Raw genomic sequence first — 16,247 nt, forward strand, 5'->3', positions numbered from 1 at the left:
TTAACCAACTGAGCCACCCAGGTGCTCCTATTTTTGTTTAATTTAAATTCAGTTTAACTAACAGAGTGTATTATTAGTTTCAGAGGTAGAATTTAGTGATTAATCAGTTGCATAGAACACCCAGTGCGCATTCCATCAAGTGCCCTCCTTAATGTCCATCATCTAGTTATCCCATCCCCCCATCTACCTCCCCTCCAGCAACCCTATTTGTTTCCTATAGTTAAGAGTCTTCTTGTGGTTTGTCTCCCTCTCTGATTTTATTTTTCCTTCCCTTCCACTGTTCATCTGTTTTGTTTCTTAAATTCCACATGAGTGAAATCATAAGATATTTGTCTTTCTCTGACTTTGCTTAGCATAATACCTTCTAGTTCCATCCACATCATCGCAAATGGCAAGATTTCATTCCTTTTGATGGCTGAGTGATATTCCAGTGTGTGTGTGTGTGTGTGTGTGTGTGTGTGTAGAGAGAGTATATATGTGTGTGTATATGTATATATACACCCCATTTTTTTATCCATTCATCAGTTGATGGAGATCTGGGCTCTTTTCATAGTTCAGCTATTGTGGACATTGTTGCTGTAAACATTGGGGTGCAGGTGCCCCTTCAGATTACTATATTTGTATCCTTTGGATAAATCCCTAGTAGTGCAATTGCTGGGTCATAGGGTAGTTCTGTATTTAACTTTTTGAGGAACCTCCATACTGTTTTCCAGAGTGGCTGCACCAGCTTGCATTCCCACCAACAGTGTAGGAGGGTTCCCCTTTCTCCACATCCTCACCAACATCTGTCTTTCCTGACTTGTTAATTTTAGCCATTCTGACCGGTGCGAGGGGTTATCTCATTGAGGTTTTGACCTGTATTTCCCTGATGCCAAGTGATGTTGAGCATTTTTTTATGTGTCTGTTGGCCATTTGTATGTCTTCTTTGGAGAAATGTCTGTTCATGTCTTCTGCCCATTTCTTGACTGTATTGTTTTTTGGGGAAAGCACCTCCTTTTGACTGCATCAGATAAGAAAACTGGTGCCTTTTGATTTGCTGTACTTGAGCCAAATCGACTTCCGAAATGTATCCTATTTTACCAGTACAAAAATAACATTCATTATAATCTTTCATTTGCAAAATGTATGAGTCACAGAAGCTGGTGGTTGCTGCAGGGTTGCCCCAGTTGATTGTATGTATCGTGCCAGGGGACTGTTAAAGGGACGAACTGTGTCCCCTGAAAAGATGGTGGGGCTTCTGTCCTAATGCCCAGTACTTATGAATGTGACCTTATTTGGAAATAGTGTTTTTGCAGGTGACTAAAATGAAGTCATTACGGTGGGCCTAATCCAGTATGACTTTGTCCTAATAAAAGGGGACATAGAGGGGCACCGGGGTGGCACAGTTGGTTAAGCATCCAACTCTTGGCTTCAGCTCCGGTCATGATCTCAGGGTCATGAGATTGAGCCCTGTGTCAGGTCCTGTGCTCATCAGGGAGTCTGCTTGAGATTCTGTATTCCTCTCTCTCTGCCCCTCCTGCTCCTGCTCTCTCTCTCTCTCAGATGAAATAAATCCTGGGAAAAAAATGGGGGGGGGGCATGGAGGCAGACATACTGAAGGAAAGGGATGTAAAAACATGGTGAAAATAGCAGCTATAAGGCAAGGAATGCCTGAGGCCACAAGAAGCTGCGGGAGAGTCTTGGAATAGATTCTTAACCACCGTCTTCAGAAGGAAACAACCCTGCCAACTTGATCTCACACTTACGGTGAGATGATAAATTTCTGTTGTTTAAGCCATCCAGATTGGGTCAGTTTATTACAGCAGTCCCAGGTAACTAATCAGGAACCTTCCCTAATTTTGACAAGTCTAGCCATATACCCATGGGACTCTGTAGTCCTTGAGAGAGCAACTTTTTCTAATGGACAACTATTGGCAGCCTCAACTCTCTTCTAAGAAACCCAGCTTACTCTTCATTGCAAACAGCTGAAGGCAGCTCTGCCATCAAATGGATTTAATGTATTCAATTGATCAATGTATAACAATTGGTTTATTGTGTTATCAGTATGCTTGAAGATTCTTAGATGTATAACCAGTTCAGATAAATTAAAATTCCCAACATTATCTAGCTTGATCATTTTTATTTTTAGTAAACAACTACAGACCTCAAAACAGTTTCTACATTAGATTCTGTACATGAAAACCAGAAAATGTAATAGTATTACTTAAAATATCCTTTATTTACTGTGTTCTCTTACCTAAAAATTGTGTGCATTTTTCTCATTTTTTGGTTGAGAAGGGATAGGGAGGGTTATCAGATGGCAAGGGACTTACGATCAAGGGAAATGATACCAGTGATAAGCTGTCAAAGTTTTCCTTCAGTCATATCGTCTCAGATTATAGTGTTTGCTTGAGAAAAGAAATAACTGCCAAAGACAAGGAGCATATCTTCAGTTTTACTGTACAACTGAATTGCACAATTCAATCTACAATTGCAAAGTGTCTGAGGTCATTTCTTAAACCACCGCACGATACACGCACATATAGTTAGAAAACTTACAAAAATGTTTTTTAAAAATTTGTGTCCAATAGAATTTATTCTATTTTACTGGCCAAGCATAAAAAATATACTCCAAATGCACCTTTCTCTAATTTTCCTCTCACAATCTAACCGACATTTATTTATAGCTAATCTGTATATGCACAAAACTGAGGGCATTAGTTTACTGTGGTAGTCTTTTTAAAGAAGTTGTAGAGTTTAAAAGTATATTTTTGTATCACGTGTACTTAATATTTTTAAACATTAAGAAACACACACTGCTTCTCCAAACCTCTACTGCTATTTGCTCACCATTTTTTAAGATGAAGGCTCCCATTTCTCGTTGAATAATTTATGCAGTGCTGAGCAGGCTCGCATGGCCTCATGACCACCTTAAGCAAGTATTTGTTCTTTTGGGCATAAATCATTTCATCGGTCTGGGTGTTTCTTGAGCTTCCACTCAGAGGGACTCACTCCCAGGCAGGAGTTCTCATATCTATATTTGAGAATGATCCTTATATAATACCACTTTTAAAGATCAATCCTTGTCTCATCTTCCCTCTGGATTTTCCGTGACTGGGGTGGGGGTGGGGAGGGAGAGAGAGAGAGAGAGAGAGTGTGTGTGTGTGTGTGTGTGTGTGTAGTGTGACTAGAGTACAGTGCTGGCATCTTGCTGGGGAGGGACAGGTGCAGGTTTAGGATTACATCTTCTCTTAGAAGGCTCTTTAATGATACCTTTATATTAGAAAGAAGGAAGGAAAGAGCACAGAGGCAGAATTGATGGAATCCCATAAAATTATTAACAGCTAATACCACATGTCAGGCACTATGCTGCTACTCCTTAACAAATACCTCCTTAACGTATCTGAGTGCCCTTTAGCTCTTTTTCTTCTGTAATGTAAATACATCCTGGGGGTCCTGTTCTTCCCTTCCCTTTCTTCCTGACCCTGGACTGTTTTTTACCTTTCCCATCACCTGCTGCACTGTTTCCTGACTCATTAAAGGCACATGGGTGGTACAAGAGAGAATGCTACCCTGTGTTGGTCCATTAAATTCACTATAACAACAGGATCTAAAAAGGAAAAATAGAGACCTGAAATAAAGCAGATACTTATCATCCAGGAGCTTGATGCTATTGATAGTTATGAAGAGAGGAAGCCATTAAGTATCATTCCGAACAGTAACTGGATGTAGTTGAAAGAGTGCTGGACTTGAGGTCAGAAAACCTGGGTGCAGGTCTCAGATCTATCACTTTCAGCTGTATGGCTTTGAACAAGTCTGCTCTTGCTGAGCTTCAGTTTCCCATCTGTCAAACAGGAAATTCCTGCCTTGTCCACCAAAGTTACAGGCATCAAATAAGATAATGTGCTTAAAACTCCCTTGTAAATGATAAAATGTAAACATAGTTGTCTGGTAGATTAAAGTGGATATAAAAGAGAATAATTTCTATGGTTTAAAATTGTTAATAAAATTTTATTAAAATTTGCACATGTAAACTAAAGATGGTTGGCCTTCCTGTCAGAGGGCTCATTTTCATTTTTTTTTTCCTGTGTATTCATTAACTTGCTGGCCCTGTGTGATGATGTCAGTGTCTTCATTCAACAGTCTTCTAAGCTCAACTTCTAGGGGCCTGCAAAGATGGTCTTTGCCATCACCAAGCCATTTCCTAAAAGGCAGACTTGAATCTCACTTGGAAAAAAAATGCAGTTCCACACATTAATGGGAAGAAGAATTTTTGGCTATTGGTATAAAACAATGATCACTGCCAAAAATGAAAGAAATATTAGAGAAAAGCTTCCATGACGATGACTTCCTGCAGAAAACTTGATCCGACCTTCCACCGCTGGATAAACTACTTTCATTTTTAAGATGTATCCAGAAACCACACTGATATCTTGGTCCCCTAGAAAATATATATACATTATTTTAGTTACAGAGTAAGTAATTATCAATTAAGAGTAAGAAGCAGGAAAAACCAATGTATTTCTCTTAAGTCCTCTGTAATTATAAGAGGGAAGATACTTCTTTCATAAGCAGGGATAAAATGTCACAAAAGAAGAGTGGTAATCAAATGTGCAAAGAATGTGATTGCTTTTTCATGTCCCAGATGTCAAATGTGCCCATTGTTCACTACTAGATAATTAGATAACTCAGTCTACTCTGAGATGACTCAAGAAAGCGATTGACATTATTGCTTTTGAACCATTCCAAAACAAGGGCATTAGGGAACTGGTCGAGAACAATTAGTTGAGACATAAAAGTGGCTTTCTTCTGCTTGCCTGGTCAGAAATCATTTTAGCATATTGACATTGAGACAATGGAGACATCATTTCCAAAAGAGAGGAGGCCTGATAAACAGCAATTGCCTGTAACTACAACAAACTCATATGCACCTGACAAAAATTTTGTTTTAATACCACTTGACAAATCCTATATCTGATGGGGGGTTAACACCCAAAATACACAAAGAACTACAACTCAAAAGTAAAACAAAACAAAAATCTGATTAAAAAATGGGCAGAGGATCTGAATAGACATTTTTCCAAAGAAGACATATGGATGGCCAACAGACAACATGAAAAGATGCTCAAGATCCCTCATCATAGAAATGCAAATCAAAACCACAATGATACCACCTCACCGGTTAGAATGGCTATTATCAAAAAAGGCAAGAAGTAACAAGGGTTGGCAAGGATATGGAGAAAGGGGAACCCTCTTGCACTCTTGGTGGGAATGTAAACTGGTGCAGCCACTGTGGAAAACAGTGTGGAGGTTCCTCAAAACATCAAAAATAGAAGCACTGTATGACCCAGCAATTCCACTTTGAGTATTTGAAAAAAAAAAAAACAAAAACACCAATTCAAAAAGAAATATGCACCCCTGTGTTCAATGCAGCATTATTTACAATAGCCAAGATGTGGAAAAAAGTGTCCATTGGTGGATGAATGGATAAAATGTGATAAACATACACACACAGGAATGCATGCACAATGGAATACTATTCGGCCATAAAAAAGGAAATCTTGTCTTTTGCAATAACATGGATGGACCTTGAGGGCATTATGCTAAGTGAGATAAGTCAGAGAAAGACAATACCATATGATCTCACTTATACATGGAATTAAACACCAAGCTTGTAGATACAAAGAACAGACTGGTGGTTGCCAGAAGTGATGGGGGGGGTGGGCAAGATGGGTGAAGGGGATCAAAAGTCCAGGGTTCCAGTCGTAAGGATATAGTGTACAGCATGGTGACTAGAGTTAATACTGTGCATATTAGAAAGTTGCTATGAGAGCAGATCTTAAAAGTCCCCATCACAAGAAAATTTTTGTAACTGTATGATGTTAACTAGACATTGTATCGATCATCTCACAATATCTACATATATTGAATCATTATGTTATATGTCTAACACTAATATAATGTTATATGTCAATTATACCTCAATAAAAAAATTTATCACTAATATTTACAAAAGAACTCTCTGCTATAGTTCTCAGTCCTGCATTAGACTCACTGGAAGAGACTTTTGCCCCAACCCAATTAAATTAGAATCTCTTCAAAGTTGGGGCCAAGATACTGGTATTTAATTTAAAATGCTCCCCAAGTGATTCTGGTGTATAGCTGGGGTTGAGAACCCTTAGGGCCAAGGCTTCCTCAATCTTCTATATGAGTTCCTTCTCTCCAACACCTATAGGTCTGGGCTTGGGTGATGCACAGCCACCAGCCTCTGTCTCATGTGGGACTCAAGAGGAAAGCTTTTTAAGCCTGCCCTTCCATCTTCTATTATGGAATGGACAGAAGTAGCCAGTGCCTTTCCTGGCAGGAAGGGCTGCCTCCTTTGCCCTGGCTCTGCTCGCCACCCTCCTTGGAACAAGCAGTTAAAATAGCAGGCCCACCACGGGTAGAGCTGAGGAGGAACCTAGCTGAGCTCCTTCCTGGAAATGTAGAGAAGCTTTGCACGTGTCTTGTAAGCACACTGGCTCCTGCCCTGGAGAAGAGGAAGGGGTAGTATCTTCTGTCAGTGGACTTTATGCATGTGAAGTGGTTCTTTTTTTTAAGTTTTTTTTAATGGCCCTGTGCTGGTGGCATCCTCCGGGCCTCTGTGGGACTCAGATCTCCCAGGTATCTCCCATCAGTGGACTTCCACATGAAGTGGTTCTTAGAACTGATTTTTAAAAGTGAGGCTGGGGTAAAATGACCCTAAATGCTGTGAAAAATACTGACTGAGGTTAAATATAGTTCTTACAATTTGCTCCACTGACCCACTCCTGAAAACGGGGGGGGAGCATGTCCCATCCACTTCTACTTGTCCTATTCACTCTAAATGCTTCAAAAAAGTTTACAGGATTTTCCAGATCCAATCTAAAGTTCTAGAAATAGGTTTTCCTGTAAGTGTAAAACTCATTTACATTTCACAATTTGGATAGCTGTTTATATGTACTTAAAAGAGTTTTAAAACACTTTGGGCTTAGATGGGTGGTCTGTGTGCTGGGGAGGGGCAGGGCACATCCTCCCCAGTTGCTGTGTTGCTGTTTTCCAACAAAGCTGGAGGGAGTTGGCAACAGAGGGGCAGGATCTGGTCCTGGCTTTGCAGTCCTGGCATGCTGAGTAACTCCCCTCCTTGGACCAGTACTGTTGTCTATAAGTACTTTTGGAGTAGGGAGAGGGAGAGACACTTGTGCTTACCAGAGTCGTGTCTTAATGCTTCATCTTTTATCATCTGGAATCCATCTCCACCATTGGCGAGGAAGCTTGGGAGGACTACCTTATATGTCTTATCCATTTGGAGAGGCTCATAACTCGGCACTTGACATTGGGTACAAAGAACATCTAATTTGACCACTCTGTTCCCAGGTTTTCGGGAAAGATCATACACCACTTGAATTCCTAGAAAAGAAATGAGTCTGTTTTCTCACTGGATCCAAGCGATCTAAGAAAGAGATTGCTAAGAAAGAGATTTTGGCCAAAATCTGGAATTAGGGCATTGGGCTTGGTTTTCATGGGGTGTGAGCTTGAGTGAAGTTTCAGCGGGGGAGTTGAAAGGACACTGCAGCATTTGGTTAGGTTTATACTCAAGTCCCGGGAGGTCTAAGACCCACTGGGAGGGAAACTGGCTCTGGCTCACAATGGGCCAGGGTTAGCAATGCAGGGAGAAATCACATCTTTTTAAAATCCTAAATGAATTGGTCAGCAACTTGGTTCAATGGCTTTGGAAAATGAGAAACAGATGAGAGGTGCATAACATTTGTTAGAATTTTGAAGACTCCAAAAACAAAAAAATTTTTTTTGAAGACTTACTAAATGGTAATAATTTGGGCTTGGATGACTTTCACAAAACAGGTAACTACCCAGCACTGTGCTGGAGCATCAAAATCCTGCTGCCCCCCAGCTCTCTCCTGGAAAAATGCTGAATGTTTGGGGTACCTGACAGGGAGCAGGTGGGCCTCCAGCACCCTCTGCAACCCCTCAATCCCAAGAATGGGGGGTTCTACAGAGGGAGGACATGACAAAGCAATCACACCATCAAGTGAGGCCTACCATCTATAGTTAAAAAAAAAAAGAGGCCAAAATATGGTGTCACAAAGTTAATAAAGCTATTAATATTATTTTAAAAAATAACTCATTGAACTGTGGAAATCATTATTGACCAAAGTGTTTCAGAAGTCCTTGTCAATTTGGGAAGCATTTGTTTCAATTCCACTTTCACTGTGATCTGTGAGATGAGCAGGGCACATTTTCTCACTGCATTCAGAGAGGTTGAAAATCTGCCCCAGGTCACAGTGGAACCAGAACCAGGTGTCCCAATGTGTCTACGTAGGTGGCTTCCCCTCCCAGAAATCATCCCTGTTAAAACGGATTGGACTCTGCATTCCTCTGAATCTCTGCATGGTTCCAGGCAATTATGAATAGAACAGAGAAGGGCTGTGTTTTTGTTTTTTTGTTTGTTTGTTTTGTTTTTAGCAAAGAACAGTGAATGTCTAAACAACTAAGATTTTAACAGAAACTAGATCTCAGGGGCGCCTGGGTGGCTCAGTCGTTAAGCGTCTGCCTTCGGCTCAGGTCATGATCCCAGGGTCCTGGGATCGAGCCCCGCATCGGGCTCCCTGCTTGGTGGGAAGCCTGCTTCTCCCTCTCCCACGCCCCCTGCTTGTGTTCCCTCTCTCACTGCCTCTCTCTGTCAAATAAGTAAATAAATAAATAAAATCTTTAAAAAGAAACAAAACTAGACCTCAAGGCAGCTGACCTGCTTAAAATTTGGAGGGCCAGTTCCTGTAGAGGGTCCATCTGATGTCCAACTCAGAGGGAGCAAATACTGCTCACTGCCAGGGCCTCGGGCTTTGACCCTGACCTAATCTCAGTAGTCTGGGAGTCCACGGCCACTGAAAGACCACGCATTCTTGTTGCGTGGGGGAAGACCGAAACAAATCTGGCCATGGTGGTCCTGTGTGGGGGGAGCTAAGGCAACCGGCAGGACCTCCTGGCTCACGCTGAAGGGTGACTTACCGCCCACCTGCAGGAACTCTCCAGTAGATTGGCCATAGCGGTGCACACTGTGCTCAAAGGCCTTCTTCAGCGTCGAGCCTTTTAACTGGATCAGGTCAAAGGTTTCCCCAAAGGGTAACACAGCAGCCAGGTTCTCCCAGGTAATTGTGCCTGAGGGTAGTTGTAGATGAGGCAAGAAGAAAAACAGCTGGAGAATAAGCTCATCCCAAGCCCAGTTTCCGTTAAGCCTGGTGGGGATGAGGAACGCTCTCAGGACAACGCCAGCTGTGTCAGGTTCCTGACAGGGAGGGAGCAGATTCAAGAGGCCTCTGGCCGTGCTCTCTTCCCCTGGGCAAGAGGGCAGGAGCTTAGACATCGGTGGCTCCAAAGTCACCGGTGCTCTGCCCTGGATCCTCGGCTTGCGGCTGGATCTTCAGTGGGCGTTAAGTGTTGCTCCGTTCCTCCAGACAGGCAATGCGTCCGTCCCTGCCCCTGTCCCTGTCTGACAATGAGCCGAGCTTGGGGCTTCACACGGAGACTACCTGGTTTTGATAGCATGTGAGGGACGATTGCAAGAGTGTCCCGAATATCTGTCTAGTTGGTTTGTTTTCCCATATGATTATCTTGGCTATCTGTAATTGCACTAAAAACATTTAATCCAGTACAGAAGACTGGCAATTTGCCCCTTCTCTTTCCTGATATCAAGGAAGAGACTGTCGGTATTTTGAATTGGTCAGCAATAATTAGTATTTAGCTTTGTGAGTCAGAAGCTTAGATCAAGACTGGGTTCCATTAACCCCAGCTGCTACCTCAGCATGTGAATACATACGAGAACACACAAGCATGTGTGTGTCCTTCTGGTTAGGCACTGACTTGAGTAGCAGTGGACCCGAACTGAAGAGACTGACACTGTGGTACGTGGCTGACAGCAGAGATGAGCCGAGGGTCCCCGTGGGCGTGGCCAGAGACAGAACACGCTGGGTTAATGGCCCTGAGCCCGGGAAGCTTACCGTTGTTCCTTTTGTCAATGGGCGACCGAATGGCACCTCCATTTAAAATGCACATGGACACATGGTTCCAGGACACTTCATCCGGGTGTCTAATATTGTTGTTAATCTGCAACGGTAGCATGAATTTACATTAGCTATTCTAGATCTTCCTCCTTAGGATCAGTTCTAGGAATCTGGTTTGCTCCACCAGGGAAATAAAGCTGCTTCTTCCCTGCTCCTGCATTCCCAGAGACTTCTCAAGTATAATTAGAACTAGTTTTATGCTCTGAGAAGCAAAAATAAGACAAGTCCCATGTCAGACTTTTAGAAGCAAGTAGCTCCGAGCCCACTTTCCTAAGACCCCTGTCCTTGCAGGCCAGTGGGCCTCAGCAAGACTGGCTCTTGTGTTAGGACAGGGCCTCATGCAGACTGGCCTGCCATGCTGTACCCCCCACCCCTGCCTCCTGCAGGCCCTGCACTTGCTCCTGAAGGCAGGACCTCCTATCAACATGATCCCTGGACCCCATGTCAGGTCCCCAGCCAATTCCCAAGTTGGCAATTTCAGAGGCAGAGAGACAGCAGCCTGAAATGGCAGAATCCATTTCACTCTTTTCTTTTACAAAACAGATTGTTTAGTTACAAGAAATAAGATGAATACATTCTGATTTGAAAAAAAAAATGTGCAAAAGCCAAAGTTTTCTCATACTTGCGTCTGCCTCTTAACAGAGTGGTAAGCACTGCTAACAGCTTGTTTCCTTCCAGACCTTTCTCTAAGCCTTCCCACACTGACTTCTCTTTAGCTACTTCTTCTGCATGATTGCCTAGTGCTGGGGAGCCCACACTGGTCTCACCTTGCAAAGTGTGAACACTGTTATTTCCTTGGCAGTCAGTTACTGAGTGTGTATATGCCAGGCACCATGCCAGGCACCGCGCCAGGCACAAGAGTCCGCCCCCTGCGTGCAGGCTTCGGTGGGAGTGCTGAGTCTGACCTGGGGACCCTGGCTCAGCATAGCCCCCAAGGGGCTGCCACAGCCAGTCTGCCTGCAGCGAGTTAGAGGGGGTGTTTTCATGCATGATATGTTCAGCCACAGGACTTATTATATAATTGCATGTTGTCATTCTCTGCTTCTGAAGGAGGCTCCTAGTGACACAAGGCCTGGTTCTCTGGAGCCAAGAGGACAGATCAGGGAGACACGCTGGCCAAGTTAGGCCCAAGCAGATGTGTCTTACCTACTGTGTCTGCATCTTCAGGGTAGCGAACTTTTGTGTATTGAGACCATCTTACAAAAGGAAAGCAACATCCAAAATGAACAACTTCCAATAAAGGCTTCAGTACTCGTAAAGCAATAAAGTGATGGTCAGCTGGTCTAGATCAGGTATCTTCCCAAGGTACTCAGTATGAATCCACCTCAAGCTTTAGTTTGGGCACTAATTTTTAAAAAATCCTCAATTCCGTAATTATCAGGTTGTCCCTCCTTGCATCCTTCCCCGCTCCCTCCTCCGTCCCTAGGCACAGGGCCCACACTCCAGGGGACCACTCACCATAGCATCACAAATCAGGTTGCCCATGTTGCATTCCTTAAAGCGGCATGATTGAGTGGAGCCATCCAGATAGACAACTGTTTTCCCCAATTCCTGAGTAGAATAATTATCTAATTTTATCCTCCATTTGTTAATGTCTGCTTTTATGCTTGGATCTGGAAGCATGCAAAGAAGAAAAATCAGCCTATAGTTAAGGCAGGACTCACATGGCCTACATTTTGGAGAAGGAATCAAAGATCATTTAGCTTACCTGTTATGACCATACATTTCTTTATCATAATTTTTCAACATTTTAGTTTGTGAAATTTCCTCAGAAAATTGTTTCTTGGTAATAAGACCAGGAATGGGTCTTAATTTAAAGATGCACTGAGTATCCTTTTTTTTTTTTAAAGAAAGATTTATTTATTTATTTATTTTAGGGAGGGAGGGAGAGAGAGAGCAAGTACATGCACGCATTACTTATTTCTTGTAACTAAACATCTGTTTTGTAAAAGAAAAGAGTGAAATGGATTCTGCCATTTCAGGCTGCTGTCTCTCTGCCTCTGAAATTGCCAACTTGGGAAGTGGTGGGGGGAAGGGTGGGGGAGTATCTCAAGCAGACTCCCCGCTGAGCACAGAGCCCCACTCAGGGCTCAGTGTGGGGCTCAACCTCAGGACTGTGGGATCATGACCTGAGCCGAAACCAAGAGTCAGATGCTCAGCCAAGTGAGCTAGCCAGGTGCTCCAGATGCACTGAATAGCCTAACATCAACTCATCACAGCTGAATGAGCACCTGTGGGCCCACCTGGGCTAGCACTACTGGTGGAGGCGGGGGGTGATGAGACTCGTTCAGTGCAGGTATAAAGGGCCTGCTGAGGTCTTTGTGGTCCCGGCCTCTCCCTCTGGCTACTGAGAGGTCTGCGTTGTGACCGCTGGCTCTGCAAGGCACCCCACTGCCCATCCTTCCCTGATCCGATCACGGAAAGCAGTAGAAGGCAGGTGAGAGGAGCAGAGGAGTGTGGTCATGTATCCTACGTGCAAATGGGTGACGTAATATGTACTTTGCTCTGAGTCCCAGACAAAGAAGAAAGAAAGACCCTCCCTCATCTGATAAAGAAAGGAACTTGCCATAGGCATGCTGCTCCTGGTGGTGGGGCTGGGGCTGGAGACCTGCTCCACTCAGTGTGACCCCCTTTGCTTCAGTGAGCAGCTCTCCTCTGGACACGAGCTGAGAGCGGCTTTCCCATACCTGGCTGAAGCTTGAAAAGGCACAAGAAGCAGTGACACCGTGTCTGATGCTGAGAGGACTTGGGGAAGCAAATGGGATTTGGGGCATCTGGGTGTGTTTTCAATCCTCTTGTCCATGAAGAGGGCAAACTTAAGGGAGAACTGAATTCTTCAAGGGTATTACAGTCTTGTCCTGAAACATTAACAACCCAGCAAGTCCAGCCATCTAATTTTCGGATTGGTGGAACCCTCTCTTGAGTTTCACGTACCTTCGAGAATGCTGCTGTTGAGAAGAATGGGGTTTCCATGTGAAGCGATGACGTTTCCTTTCTCATCAAACTCAACCTTCAAACAGCCTAGGTATTTGCCAAAAGCATAGGCCTGGACCACAGGAACCTTCCGCCCATCATCAGACGTGACTATGAACGGGTACTTCCCAGCCGGCACCTCTCTGGAAGGCGGAGTGCCTAAAATAGAAGAGCCAAAGCTGATCACGTCCGCCCTTGCACACAGCTGGCTGCAGAGGACAAGGCCTTCTGAATGGCTGAGCTAGCTGCTGCCCTCCACAGCTGGTCTTTTAGAGCCATCCTTGCGCATCTCTCCCTGTTTCCAAAGGCCCTGTGGTAAATGAATCCTTCCACTTTCACCTCAGCAAGAAGCTCTTCCCAGGTCCATGGTCCGGTGCCTGGAGCAGCGGGGGACACAAAGAGGCAGTACTGCCCAGACTTTCCTACCTCCATCCTGATCCAAGCTCCATTCCCAGGAGCCGGGTAGACTAGCCAAGCCACTTCATTTCCCTGCATTTGTTTCCTCACCTGTAAAATGGGTGAAATAACAATTCTGATTTCACAGGGCTGTTGAGAGGATTAAATGTCTAAACTTCCTAGCATAGTGCCTGGCACAGAGTAGGAAATAAATGCATATTTCTTTCCCTTATGAGGGGATGGCAAGCTCTAGAAATCCTAGACACATGATCTAGAGCTCGGAATCCTTAATGGAAGATGGGCAGAAGTGACAAAGCCTGTCCTCAGGTTTTGCTGCTAAAATCTGCGTCCCTTTAGGTGCCTTTCAGAAGAGCTGCGTTGACTGGTAGTCAACTAGCATGCACACTCCTCACCCAGCCAGACCTCACATCGGCCAGGTTCTGCTGCCTTCTGTGTCAGAGGGTCCCCAGGGGACGGCCTGGGAGCTAATGCCTCACCCAGAGGCTGAAGGGCTCACCCCACCACTGCCTCCTGGATGTGCGCTTGCTCGCGGGTGGGGAGGGAGCCCGGCTGCATGGAGCATGGGCCCTGGCCCCTCATCTCTTGGCATGTTTCAGGTCTGTACCTGCGACCCTCCTTCAGAAACACCTTACCACAGAGATAAGAACCTGGTTTGGCTGTTCTGAATCAGACTATAGAACGGATACCCTTGAACCCACTACTGTTTCTATCAGCCCCCCACCCACCACACCCTGGACCAGTCCTTCCTATTAGATGTTTACAGAGGGCCCAGGAATCTTCAGCACATGTTAGCTACTCACAAGGACCAGTTATGAGAGTTGGCCCCTAGATCTCATTTCATCTTCTAAGCATTCCATGAGGCAGGTTCTATTACTGTCCCCACTTTACAGCTGAGAACATTGGTTGTCATAGGCAACGTGCCCAAGGTCACACTGGTATGTGTGTTATGTGCAGTATGTCTGGTATGTGAAGGAGAGCGGACAGAAAAGCAGGCCTGTGAGGCACAGGAGCTTCTGTTCTCTCCACTACCCAACACAGCCTACAACTGCTAGTCTCGTAATGCCCACAAGAGCTGGCTGCCCAGGGCCACTTCCTAAATCCAACGCAAGCCCAGAGGCTGCACCTTTGTACCCCAAGCTGCTTCTGGGTTTCTCCTTTCACCTAAGACGAACTGGGGTGGATATGGTGAAAATCCTGCTCCTTCCCTGCTCTTATGCCAGGAGCAGTACCCATCCAGCTCCAGAACCAGAGAGCAGAAGTGCAGCAAATACCAGCGCCTCCCAAGCAGGAAACAGCTGTTGCCAACCTTAATTTCTCATTTTCTCACTCCCTCTGGAAAAAAAAAAAAAAAGTTGTGGAACTCTACTTTTCCGAAGGCACCCGACTTGAGACCCAGTGCGGGGCCTGTCCCATCTCTACTTGTAGAGTCCAACCCCCTGGGTGACTGTCAAACACTGGCTCTAGCAGCTGTAGATGATCTCATGCACGGCAGGGGAGCAGGGAAGGTTAACACTGTCATCATCCTCATTCTGTTCTGTGCCGGTTCTTATTGGGGCAAACCTGGAGCCTGGACCAGGGGGCGTGGCAGCCCCCTCTCACCTTCTCACCTGGGGAAGGTTAGGGACAGTGGTTCCTCCTCTGAGCCCAGAGATGCAGGTGCCAATTGGGAGGTGCAGTTCCCAATATGTCCACAAGGTGGCGGAGAACACCCCGCTCCGGGAGGAAAAGGCACTAAATCAGTTTCGAAAGGACTGGCAGTTTCCTGGAAACCTTAGAGAAGGGCAAGCCTGACCTTTTTTTAGCCTTTGTTATTCTACCTCATACAGACATAACCAAACTTAAAATGAATGTAACAGGAATTTCGACGATCGGGTCAAGTGCCTCATCAAATCAGCACGCATTCTACAAATAGGAGCTACTAACCCAGCTCCCGTCTGACAGGGGACATTCTCAGTTCCAAAAGGCCTTGATGTTCCTTTTGTTAGACCATAAGACATGTCATCTGCTTCTTGAGGGGACTTAATCAGGAACAAGGAGGATGCTTCCCAGTGGCTGAGGCAGTAGCTGGTCCATTTTGGCTCATCTCTGCTTTCTCCACAGCTGAGTGCTCTCTTGGCAAGCTCAGAAAACCACTGGCAGGGAAAGCAATCCAAGGCTTCACATTTTCCGTACCATCCAATTCAGCCAAAGATGCTCATGCCCAAAATATTTCCACACAGAGCCACACATCTGTCTTTAGAAACCCAACTTTTCATCTTGGCAGGAAGGAAAGTCACCAGAACTCTATTTCAGCCATCTAAGCAAATAAATAATCTGGGAACCAAATGTGGAGAAACCGTGGGATTGAGGGCTGACATTTAGACTTGGTAAATGGGTCACTTCCCAGCACAGTGCAAATGCCTGATAGAACCATCAGGACTCTGCCCTGGGAGCCTTGGCCACAGCAGCTCCTCAGGAATGTGACAGTTCCAAGTACAGGCCTGGACAACTGCCCGGCCAGTAGCCAGAAGGGGCCAAGACAGTGGATCACGTGGTGGCAGAGATGCCAGGGAGTAGGTCTTTGACTTGGTTTTCAGTTGGCTGAATGAATTATAGAATATTTCAAGGCAGTCTTCGCTACAATTTTAATGTCTGTGGGAACTGGTTTAAGAACTTCCATATTTCCCATGTGGTACCTCTACGCAATGAAATATGAGTCAGCCCTAAGAAAGAATGAGATCTTGCCATTTCTGACAACATGGATGGACCTTGAGGGTATTGTGCTAAGTGAAATAAGTCAGA

At 44.9% G+C, this 16,247-nt stretch overlaps 1 protein-coding gene across 1 annotated transcript in view; it reads right to left on the minus strand.

Annotated features, from left to right (window-relative positions):
* Positions 1-4,007: 4,007 nt before the first annotated feature.
* The window catches only part of NT5E (5'-nucleotidase ecto), a 47,110-nt gene continuing 34,870 nt past the window's right edge, over positions 4,008-16,247 (minus strand). The window contains exons 4-9 of the mRNA XM_028108066.2: positions 13,011-13,208; positions 11,535-11,689; positions 10,014-10,119; positions 9,025-9,174; positions 7,207-7,407; positions 4,008-4,420 (exon numbers count right to left, since the gene is read on the minus strand). Of these exons, the coding sequence (XP_027963867.1) occupies positions 4,257-4,420; positions 7,207-7,407; positions 9,025-9,174; positions 10,014-10,119; positions 11,535-11,689; positions 13,011-13,208 (974 nt within the window). The 3' untranslated portion in view covers positions 4,008-4,256. The remainder of the gene's footprint in view (positions 4,421-7,206; positions 7,408-9,024; positions 9,175-10,013; positions 10,120-11,534; positions 11,690-13,010; positions 13,209-16,247) is intronic.

Source organism: Eumetopias jubatus, unplaced genomic scaffold, assembly GCF_037043125.1.
Source record: "Eumetopias jubatus isolate StellerSeaLion01/CBP00866 unplaced genomic scaffold, mEumJub1_p1.0 scaffold_6, whole genome shotgun sequence".
In the NCBI taxonomy this organism is placed as follows: Eukaryota; Metazoa; Chordata; class Mammalia; order Carnivora; family Otariidae; genus Eumetopias; species Eumetopias jubatus.